General features: G+C 31.0%; 1 protein-coding gene across 2 annotated transcripts; it reads right to left on the minus strand.

Annotated features, from left to right (window-relative positions):
• Positions 1 to 1,655: 1,655 nt before the first annotated feature.
• Mekk1 (mitogen-activated protein kinase kinase kinase 4) lies at positions 1,656 to 11,859 on the minus strand. 2 transcript variants are annotated; one of them, XM_072905207.1, is made up of 19 exons: positions 11,719 to 11,859; positions 10,295 to 10,420; positions 9,590 to 9,872; positions 9,166 to 9,357; positions 8,803 to 8,993; positions 8,229 to 8,636; positions 7,816 to 8,061; positions 7,381 to 7,599; positions 6,595 to 7,011; positions 6,130 to 6,237; positions 5,881 to 6,052; positions 5,341 to 5,797; positions 4,780 to 5,145; positions 4,445 to 4,632; positions 4,181 to 4,349; positions 3,972 to 4,094; positions 3,642 to 3,793; positions 3,170 to 3,368; positions 1,656 to 2,975 (listed from the first exon to the last, which is right to left on the minus strand). In XM_072905207.1, exons 1-18 carry the CDS (start codon positions 11,799 to 11,801, stop codon positions 3,186 to 3,188), a joined length of 4,083 nt encoding a protein of 1,360 aa, XP_072761308.1. In that variant the 5' UTR covers positions 11,802 to 11,859; the 3' UTR covers positions 1,656 to 2,975; positions 3,170 to 3,185. The 2 variants fall into 2 exon arrangements, with proteins under 2 accessions (XP_072761308.1, XP_072761309.1); XM_072905208.1 differs by lacking the exon at positions 11,719 to 11,859 and adding an exon at positions 11,371 to 11,584.
• Between the last annotated feature and the right edge of the window lie 317 nt (positions 11,860 to 12,176).

A 12,176-nucleotide genomic window follows, 5' to 3' on the forward strand; every position in this document is an offset into this window, starting at 1 on the left:
ATAAAGCGTGATATGAAAGTATAAATATATATAATTATAGCATATCTGTGAAAGTAGTATTAATAGTAATAGACTTAGGATTCATCTTATGGAATTATGAGAATTGAACGAAATAACTTTATAAGAGCAATTATATATGCTCTTTTAAGAATATCAGTAGAAATATAAAACTAAGCGTCGAGATTCACGTATGCAACTCGTTGTATGCAAAGGTCGCTTTTATTGTTGTTAAAATGTCCATTAAAAAATTAATGTGTGTATGTATATATATATATATATATACACACACACACTAATTTTTGTTGTATATTTACTGAGCTTTTTCAATTCTTCGGACAGTGCTTGAATCTTTGCAAGGCTACGAAGTATTAGATGCTACTCGAAACAAAAATTATAGGGGCACATGCGAGAATAATAATGATAATGTCATACTTTAGCGTAATAAAAGCCACTATAGGTAATGCAACTGCTTAAGCCAGTTTTTAAAGATCTTAATTTGTATCATTCTCATCATCAATTTCTCATATAACATAAAATATTAATAACTTATAATTCTTTTATCCTGATTCGTCTTATCTAAGTTGCAATTTTTCTTGCTTTCGATTCTTTATATGTCGCAAGAGAATAATATTCATGTCTTGTGTAATTGTTAAATAGATATATCAAATATCATAATAGATATATCATAATATCATAATTATCGTTAATTATTTTGTATTAAATACAATAATCGTTTTTTTATCATTTCCATAAAAAAACATTTAATTCTATTACAAATTTTTATTCTATTATATTACGTGAGACATGAATATTATCGCGATATATATAATATATTGCAACATCGTTGACTTTGTTAACCAAATTCTCTGCTTATAATATATCTAATTTATTAATGTTTCATCCTTTTTTATACGCTTTCAGTTCATCATATGATAAATACAGAAGAAAAAATTAAATTCTTGTCGTAACTGGATATAATATGTATAATACATGCAAAAAATAAAAAATAAGATCCGATACACCATATAAATACTGGTAAATTAAAACAATGATTTCTAGCTATACTTTTGACGCCATATATTATAAATAATTCATACACAACCCAATAGTTTATAACAGGAATTCTGACGCAAATATATTCATAATTTGACACATTATTCATAATTTGACATAGTTTAACATTTGAAATAATTACTACATGATTTGCACAAAGTTTGCACAAGCTCTTGGGTAATGTATGACAGATTTTAATTCTTAAATGAACAAAACTTATATCTCTTTATTTTTTAAAAGTGAAAGAGATTATTCAATCCTTTCGGTTAAGTTTACTTATTTAATTCATCTATTTAATACATTTTACAAAATTTTGTTAAATAAATGTACAATCAAAATTTCGTCTTTCCTTAAAGATAAAGATAAAGAGATTGTTCAGATATAAGGATTAAAAATCATGGCGTAAGTTATATACCTTCGTGCATAAAACGTTCGATAGATAAATGAATAAGTACACTCGGCTTTCCGTTTGCGCGCGGAAAGCATACACAGCATACCTCCGCTAAGTAATTGATCCACGTCAAAGTATGTTGTATCATCACGTGTGTACGCATTTCCTCGTGCAGAAAAATAAACTCTATAAAAATAACAGTTGTTGCCCGTTTTTTTCTTTTATTCTCGATCGTTTTATTTAAAATAGAATTTCTATCATATAATAGTAACAAGTCATTCACTTCGTATCTACGAAGCAATTAATATAATATAGGCATAACACTCGAAGCTGCCATTATGTACTTATATCATCATAAAGATATCTTAACAATATTTACAATTAATCACATCTCTTAGGTCGCAATTAACGATAAAGTTTGCATTTTATGTATCTAATGGGAAAATAGTTTCATGCAATTTTCAACATTTGCTGCATTTAATGCTAATTATGAAGTGTATATTCTCGGAATGTGAAATAACATGTATTTACTGTCTCACATACCAATATATATTTACAAAAAATATGCAGCACTATGCTATATCTTATATAAACTAGAAATGCAAACATAAAACAAAAAAATATATATTTTGTTTTTGTTTTTTAGTTACAACTAAACAGAGATATAAGTTTCTCAATTTATATATGTACATGAACGCATAAGATAATAACATTATATTATAATATACACATATTTTATAATATTCTAGATCCATGTATATGTATCTAAATATCATGTAGTCCTTTTATATTCTTTTAAACATATGACACCATTCAATCGAACTAGACTGTATATGTAAATTTTATATGCAATCACACTAAATTATGTTTTACTAAAACGCTTTTGTGATCTTTCAGTTTTTCAGACTAAATTACTAAACTTATTCTAGCATGGCTAACTTAAATCATACATAAAGATACATAAAGAGTATCTCTAAAGTTGCACTTCCCTTTTTTCCAAATTTTTTTTCAAATATTTCTTATTGTTAGTAAATCTTATCGTTCAGTCTCTATCAAAGCTTTTATTAAGACAAAATTTGTTTCCAATTATTTGTAAAATTCAGTTTTGTTATTTACATCTTACTAGCTATATAACCAAAGTTTTCAGTGCTAAAAATGTATTATTAAATATTTTTGGTTTTATCATTTATTAATTGTAGATAAAAGAAAGTGTCTCTCTTGTGAAATAAATTCTTTATAATTATATTGTAAATGATCACAATAAGTATTTACATATTATATACTGATCTCGTCAATCATTAAAGTATTCTCAAATATAATCACCGTTTCACTGTAATAGTCTGCCACAAATACTATATACTTTAAACAAAGTCTCATAATTACATTGAAACATATATTAAAACATATATAGCTAAATCTCAAAATGCAAATAAAAATTCTAAACATAATATAGCAGATATATCTTGTGAAACAATTCTATCAATAAAGTGCAAATACCAGTTCTGCATTTCCATAAAGGCCATGCTATCTCCTGTAAGAAAAATAGATAAAGAAAGTAAAGACAGAGAAATAATATCCGTTTTTTAATATTATGTTAACTTTATGAAGTTAGAACAAATGATTTGTGTGCACAATAAATTGTCTGCGTAAAGATGTATTTCACTCCAAAATTGCTGGAAAAAAGATTACACATTTAAAAGTTTAAAATTCACAAATGATACTCACATTTTCCTGACAACTCTTAATATCGCGGCATCGTCAAGTCAGCATTGACGTCCTCATATTCTCCTAGCGCGAAAGAATGTGCAAGAAGTGTATTCGCAGTCGACCTTCTCTTCGGATCATGTTGCAGGCATTTCTTTACGAGATCAATGCCTTCTGCAGAAAGATTCTTAGGAAGTGTCGGTGTTTCTCCCATTCCAACCTGGCAAAAGTAAACCTTAAATTAGATAATACTAGTATATATCGCTTAAAATATAATTTCAAGAAAGATACATGCACACGCATAAATTCTTCTAAGAGAAAAGTTTATAAATAAAATATAAAATATAATATAAATATAAATTTCTCAATTTAAAAACCTTTCATTTTTATCTTTTTCAAATTGTTAAACTTATTAAATTATTAAATTGTTAAAATTATTATATATATAAAATTATTCAACTTTACATAATAACATATTTAATTGCAAGATTACCTTAAACATAATTTGATAATTCGAGTCGTAATCCGACCAAGGCCGTCGTCCGCTCGCCATTTCAATGATGCAGCAACCAACTGACCAAATATCGACAGCTCTTCCATGTCCACCACTTTCAGACTTCATAAATACTTCTGGTGCCATGTAAGCTTTAAATAATAACATAAATAATTAAGAACAATGCAAAATTAAGTAATAAGGATATATTTTTTAGACACGCGCATTCATAGTTTCTTGATATTTTATTAAATTTTTAATAAAAGTGATATAATAAACTGCATGATAAATCTATAAAAGTTTTTACTGTGTAATAATTGAAATACTAACCTTGAGTGCCAACAAAACCTTGAAGTTCCCCAGGCATCGTTGTATGCGCTTTAATCTGCACCGCGCTACCAAAGTCACCAAGTTTCAGGCAATTGCCTTCATTCGTTAAAAAGATATTTGCAGCTGTAAAAAGAAAGTGCAGTTGTAAAAAATAATATAGGACTGGATAATATTACTTTATGAGAAACCATCTTATTCGGATAATATACTTTTAATATCTCGATGAACTATTCCGTGAGAATGTAGCGCTGCTACAGCCGAAAGGAGTTGATAAGTATATTTTCTGACCAAAGATTCTGGTAATCCGTTACCGCTACCAGCCACCAAACTCTCGAGAGTTCCCTCCGCGCAGAATTCCATAAAGATCAACATCTCCTCCTAGAAGCAAAATTTATATGTTTATAATAATACATATTTATTATACGGTAAATTGACATATCGTGCCGACGATTATTATGTTACGTTTATCGTACACGGTGAATTTCTAGTCCATAATATCGCACTAAATGTTGATGCTGGATTCCCTCGAATATCTGTAACTCCTCAGCAACTCGCCTGATCGCTCTGTGATCGCCAGGTTGCAGCTGCACCTCTTTCATGGCTAGCAGTTCACCTGTTTGGTTGTTTACTACTGTGTATACTTTGCCGAACCTTCCTTGGCCTGTATAATAACATTCAGTTATTAGGTTAATATTATAATTATGAATGTAAATAATTAATATAATTAACGACAAGTAATAATCATGATAAATTATCTAGTAACAATAAATAATTTTTAAACGCTGTATATAATTGATAAAGAACGTACCTATCTTAATACCTCTCTGCCACGTAAATGTAACTCTTCGCACCTTGATATGAACTCTATCGACTCCTTTTCTATCGGTGACTTGTCCGATGAGTTCTCGACTCCTCAGTCTTGTGTCGAGCTCACTCTCCATTTTTTTGATAGCACGAATAGTTCTCTCATGCCTTTGCATGCTCTGTTCAGATGTGTTTACTATCATCAAAAGACTTCCGTCAACCATACTCGAAGAGCTAGCTTTCTTTGCATTAACCAATAGTTCAGGTGATTTCAGATTTTCTCGTGGTTTTTGAGAAATGCTAATGCTCGTGGTTCTAATGCGACCATGACTCGGCGATGAAGCTCTTGATCGTGATAGTTTTCTTAAATCTGAAAACAAAAAGTATTAAGGATCATAATAAAATTTATTTATTTAATCACTTTCATTTAACAAATATTTAATAGCAACTTATAAAAAATAAAATTCTATAATTTCTAATTAAATTTTGTAGCTGCAAAAATATAGCCAAAAAACTGCCATAAAAAAATTACAATTTATAACAAGAAAATCTTAGATTACTGTACTTTCTGTTTCCGGCGTCGATCCTGTAACCGATACAGTTCCCACCACGTGAGATATGCATCGATCCATGCATGTCTTCAACTCTTCAAATTCCTGATCTGTGAGATGTTTCGTATTATGCGGTTCACAGACCGTTATCAAGAATTCTAGACCTTGGTTCGCCCATCTGGGTCTTAATCCGCGACCACGCTCGCATCGCGTTCTTACAAACTCCATCCACAACAACGCGAACGATACTAGACCTCGTGCTAGAATGGCTTTTTCTTCTAGTGAGAACAGTTTGCACATCTCCTTATGAAACTCGAAGCCCATCTTATAAGCTTGATGAAGAATCTCGCGAATCCTCGAACGTAAAGGTGTTTGGTCATTCTCGATATTCGATTGCTCCACTTCATCAACATCTACTTGAAAGTCCTCGATTACTACCGTTATGCGATGTCTTAAATCTAGGACTGTATCCTATAAATAAAAATAGAAAAAAAAAATTTAGCTTTTTTTATTTAGTTTTCGTAATAAAGATATCTATATACAAAGTTCTTTACCTTCAACAGTTTCAATGATTCTTCTAACTTCTGATCGACGACTGGCCATTTCTCAATATCGCGTTTCAAACATTTAGCGAGATTGATACTCTTCACGATCTTTTCCCGAGCCTCTACAAACATTCCCTGCCACTCACGGCCCACAAACAAATGGAATCTGAACTGTGTTTCACTGTAGAACAAACAGTTATTAAGTATCTAATTTAAAATAAGTAGAACATAAGTAAATGAATTAAGATTCTTTCTTACTTGCAAAATAATTCGTCATCTTCTTTTTCTCCTACGTTTTCGCAGATCTCGCGAGTCCGTTCGGTAAGAAATTCATTAACTTGCTTGATCATCGTACGTGCAATTTCGCTATAAAAGAATAATATCATAAACATGACAATACAAACTGAAATATAATAATAAAAAATCACTAAATAATAATTTAACTCGTGTTGTCCATCATTTTATTATAGTACAGTATTATTTATTATATTTATTTTTTAGAACATTTGATATTCTATTAGTCATATTTTCTATTCGAGTCTTATATACATACATGACTCGAATAGAAAAGATAAAGCTAAAAGAATATTAAATGTTTTACTGAATAAATAAAACATATAAAAAATATATATCTAATCATTATATATATATAAAATAATATATCGATACAATTATATCTATTAAAATTATATATCTAATATAATTTTTCGATATTTTACTCACTAGAATTTTACGCCAGCAATCTTGTATCCATCACTTATGTTTCCAGCAATGGACTTAACAAACAACCATTCATCCATAATTAGATTTTTGTGAAAGCTGTCGTGCTGTACCATGTCCACCCACTGCTGAAGATAATCTAAATAAACTTCAAACACAGCTTTCAGGCTCTCATCGAAATACTTGACGTCTTCCTGGAACAAACTTTCGCAGCCAGTTTCCTCGCTGGCGACAGCAGCGCAAGAGTGTGCAGCGAACCGGTCACGATGAATACAAGCGATTCTGAGACCCTCCCGAAGCTCTCGCATGAGCTGTCGAACCGACAACGGACTCGGCTGTTCTGGCTTCTGTTCTAATCTCATTCTTAGAAATTCGTGAACCACATCCAATGGCACGCGCGAGAGAAACATAAAAGCTGCCCTGAAATATAATAGTTTGCAGCGTGTACAGTTTAATTCTTTCTATGTCAGATTCAGATAAAAACTTGTCAGACTCCCTTCAAATCTAATTCAAATTATATTTATGTAAAAATTTCTCTAATAAAGGGTTCATTTAAAAGTACTGTATGTATTAGTTTCTTTTCAAATATAATATTATTGAAAATATAGGCATTTATTTTGCTTTGTCCTTTTTAATATAACTTAATTTAATTCAATTTCATGAATATTTTATTATTATAATTAATTTGACATCAAATTTAATCTAAGTTAGAGTGTTAAAATAAAATTAATTTTTCAAGAATTGAGCAAATTGTGAAAAATTTCTTTAAGACATAAAAAAATTCAATACCTATACGATGGTAAATTTAATTCCTTTGCTTCGGGACTCCAAATACCATATCGTCGTAGCTCTTTGTCACCTTCGTATTCTTCATTTGCATTGCTATCACATCCTCCATTTTTTTCCAAAGTTAATCTCGCTTTTCTCAAGATAGACGTATGCAGTCGATCCAGGAAATTTAAACTTTTCCTGAGACCTCTTGTTTTCAATACATCCTCGATGTACTTTCTGAGTGTGCAAACAAAAATTGTCATTATATAATCCAGATATTTCTATCGTATAACCAAATTCAAAATTACTTTAAAATAAAATAAGAATACAAAAAAAAACATAATATTATTATACAAATTTTATAATGTCAAAAAAGTTAATAATATATTTAAATTAAAAGCATTAAACATTGATATACTAGAATTAAGTACATTAAAAAAATTTATAATTTACCTGTAAGCGTGTCGATCAAATTCAACCAAATAAAAATCGAGTCTATCGACTCTTTCATCTTCCACATATGAAAACGAAATTTCCGGAGTAGGTGGCAGTGACTGCGATATGAAGGATAAACCTCCTACTGAAGAATTATTACTATTATTGCTGTCAGAGGGACTGGAAGTTTCGTCCTGTTGAGGTAGCTCGAACCGCACCATGGATTGTCGTTCTGAAGAATCGACGGTATCTGAAGATCGCGAACTAAGGAACGCGAACAATTAATTACCTAACTTTGAAGTTTCAAAATACATTAAGAAGAATTTAAAGATATCCTCTCTCGGACAAAAATAAAATTCATTTATAATGTACAGAAATTCAGAAAATATAATTCAAGTTATTGGATGGATAATGCAATTCAAATAATGTACCTGATGCCGGAGTCGTTAAAATCTTCCTGTTTCTTCTTACTATGCAGCATCATGAGCAATCTGCCTAATATCTGTAACTTGAGCCGATGATGTTTTGTCATGTTGTACCAAAGACACATAGCTTTCACTCTGTCAGTGAATTCTGGGCTCTTATATAACGGATAATTAGAAGCAAACGCCTGGCAAGACGGATACAAGGCTTCCGCTGCTTCCAGACGAGCTAATAGAGCTTCTACTTGTTGTAACGCTTCTCCCTGTTCACGAGCGCATGCACGGCAATACATGGAAAGACAACCCGGACAAACACCCAGTTCGATGTTTGGACTGGAACCAAGATTTATGGATCGATCGCTCACAATGTCGCCAGGACTGCAACCTCCTTCTTGTGCATACGCCATAGGATCGTACCTAATCAAGCAATAATTGTGTTTATTTCTATGCATACCTATATTATTTTTGTCTCTTATAATCAATTGTTAATATATATTACACATATCCATTTTAAATTTCACAAAGAAAATATTTTTTATTTTGCATTTTTGAAATATCTTGAAAACTTTAAATATGTTTTTACCTGTACTCCATTATTTCTGTAAGTAGAGACTCTACTGCCTCGCGTTGACGGCATAAATATTCATCCTGCGCCATCGGGCTACGATCTGCATGATGCGCCTGTAGTTCAAGCCATATCAGATCCTTTAATTCGTTTTGCCACCTGCTTTCTTCGTGACTCATTTGACGACGACAATTTCGTTCCGTACTTCCCTGTATAAAAAAAAAAGATTTATCTCTCTTTGTACGCTATTTTAAAAAATCTTTATAAATGTATAATTTCTTTTTTTTATAATAAAAAATACAAAAAAAGTAGAATTGTTTTGAATTTGTATGTTAAGTTTATTAATTAAATCACAGGTGTTATGTGCAATAAGATACTTACCAATTTAATTAAAAATGAAAAAGTGTCGTGAAATATTTCTCTCTCTTTCAAGCTTTGCGTCCTCGGCGATTGCGCACGTAAATTCTCTTCGTTAATCAACACGCTTCTTTCATTAATTTCTCGCTCCACCTTTTTCTCTTCCACATCAACTGGCTTGGACCGCAAACAGCGAAATCTATTTTTAGTCTCAACCTGTAAGAAATAATATTTATTTGACAACATGCCAAATGTGGACAGTAAAAAGCTTGCAAAAAGGTAAAAGTGTAGAGCTATGTTCAGAAAAATTTAACACAAGTCGAACAATTGGCTTTTTTGATTAAAAGATTTTTAAGATTAAAAATATATGTCAATTACAAATATTACTCAATTGTTACACTTTCTAAATGCAACTAATAATCAAAATTGTTTTTTTATTTTATCGAACCTTGATTTGATTCGGCGTCGACACCGTTGCCACATCGCTACTGTGTTTTTCGGCATAATTATACGCAGCTTCAACATCGAGCTTTAAATCTCTTTCATTGCCGCGCAATAATTTTAAAATCCTTTTGCACTTTCTGCTGCCATCCTTCACGTCCTCCTTCGTCTCGTCCTCGCGATCTTTGTCCGCTTTATCGCACATTTCGTTGAAGATAATAGTGTCCAGGGTGTTGCGCCTTCGAATAGTTGTCTTCGGTCGAGTTTCTTTTTCTATCGACTTAATATCACTGAAAATGATGAAAGTTAGTCAGATACTTGTGTATACTTGTAATCGCTCGAGTAACTATTAAAGTAGCAACAAGTGGATATTGCGTAAACTACTTTCGGTAAACAATGTTCCTATAATTTCTGTGTTTTGTTAAAAATAATTTTTTTTATTTCTTATAACTTTTCTCAAAAATATTATTCTATATTTTCTATATTAAAATCATATAAAAACATTATATCATTTATATTTTACAGTTACTTGTTAACTGCAGTTATGTTTAATATCCTACAAAATATATTATTATAACAATTATTATGCACAATTTTAATTATTATCGTTAAAAAGTAATAGTGTGCTAAATAAAATATTTGTATGCAATAATTATGCATTCTCTCAGTAAAATTTTTCGCGCGGATCTAAAATTTAATTTTAATCACACACCTGCCGGAAAATTTGTGCTTCATGTGTCTTTTTTTGCGACTAAGACGAGTCCTGGGTGGAGTTTGTCCATAAATATCGGACATCGCGTGCAGCGACTCCTCGAATTCGTTCGACGAATCAGCCTTACTGCAAACACAAGATATTTAATCGAATATATATTTCCGCCGGAAAGTTTGTCGCTGATTAGTCGGGAAAATTTTCCAAGACAGGATGTTACTTTTAAAATAAAACGTTATTTTCTAAAGAACTATATTTATATAATTTCTCATTGCATTTAAAACTTGATTCTTGTAAGGAACATTCACCATTTTGACATATAGTTATATGAAAAATATCTTATTTTTGGATCTAATACGAGCTACAACATATCTATATAAATGCTCAAATGTAAAATACTTTAATGACAATTTGTTAAAATGCTTTTATAACAAAAAAAAAAGAATTTCCAACTTAACTGAAACCATCAATGTATAACTGAAAAATGCTACTTCTTCAGCAATTGATACAAGTTAATATTTAATTAATCGGATCAGTAAAATATTGGTTTTCAGACCATTTTCTCTTTTTATCTATTATCTTAATAATATAACGCTTAATAATATAATACTCTTATCTTACTAATATAATACTAATATAGATAACAAATTATTATCAATGTTTTAAATTAAAACAATTATACAAACATGTTGCTCTTTATCCTAAAAAGGTAGCATAATTTCTTCAATAATTATTACAGTAACATTTATCATCAAAATTTCATTAGAGATTCCATTAAAAAAAATTTATATAAAGAATTCCTAATTCTTCTCTTATTGCAAATATTATTAATACATGTATCATACAAGAAAACACATTCACGAATACAGAAATGTGATTTTTTTTCTAATTTTAAGTGATTTTAATTTTAATTAATTTTGCAAAAATTTCTGAAAGATTAAAAAATAATTATATAATTATTTGTATGATATGTGTAATAATAATAAAAAAGTATAATAATGCGTGAACAAATTGCTATCAATAATAATTCAGTCTCAAGAATTAATAAGTGGCAAAGAATTACAGATTCGTGTACTGACAAACAGAGATGTGTCTTGCATCATACAAGTTGCAGAGGATTTTCTTCGCGCTTTGATTGTCGACTTTGTCACTCTAATACGGAATCGTCACGCGACACTCACAAAACTAGCAACGGACATGCGTCGACGAGATTCGAAGCATTCGAATATATTTGATCCACTGTCACGCGCGTATGTCAAAGCATCAACTTATGCATCAGCTAAACTGCCAAAAATAACCCGGCGGATTGCTGGCCTATGTAAACAAAGAGCGTGTATCGCCGATAGTGATGCGACGCGGGCGCCGGTTCCTATCATCGGAGTTCGCTGCAAATTACGTGAGTAGCCACGTGTCAGCTGGACACCCACCTGCCGTAATCGGCGTCCTCTTCGTCGGTGGATTCGTAGCCTGGGATCTTCATGGCATGATTCGACTTAACGAGACGCGACATTCTTTACACCTGCGGGAGAAACACACACGACGTCTTCGTTTCTGAATATCATCGCCGATGCGCATGCGTGGAGCGTCATTGACGATGACCAAACAGCTGTTAAGGCGGTAATTTTCAAACGTGTTAAAGAGCTTATCATCTTTTCAAGTGCCTAAAAAAGAATTTATGAAATTCGATTAATATGATATTTCATCATACACACATTTTATACATCTTAATTGAACTCAATAATCGATATTAACATTATTCTGTTATTATTAAATGAAACTTATTTGTAGATTTGGAGATTAATTGTCAATACCTCTTGTAAGATAATCTTCCAGTTTTGGATTACATATCTTCTCTTCGATGATTCTTCGAACATCTTTTCTAAAA

The sequence above is a fragment of the Anoplolepis gracilipes genome, chromosome 13 (assembly GCF_047496725.1).
Source record: "Anoplolepis gracilipes chromosome 13, ASM4749672v1, whole genome shotgun sequence".
Lineage (NCBI taxonomy): Eukaryota > Metazoa > Arthropoda > Insecta > Hymenoptera > Formicidae > Anoplolepis > Anoplolepis gracilipes.

Bases quoted from the DNA above. Each gene is read 5' to 3' on its own strand.
- Mekk1 (XM_072905207.1), bottom strand. From the start codon at position 11,801: ATGTCGCGTCTCGTTAAGTCGAATCATGCCATGAAGATCCCAGGCTAC. The intron at 4,095-4,180 runs GTATATTATCCG...TTCTTTTTACAG, and splicing joins AGTTCATCGAGATATTAAAA to CTGCAAATATCTTTTTAACG. The intron at 3,794-3,971 runs GTTAGTATTTCA...TATTATTTAAAG, and splicing joins AGGTTTTGTTGGCACTCAAG to CTTACATGGCACCAGAAGTA.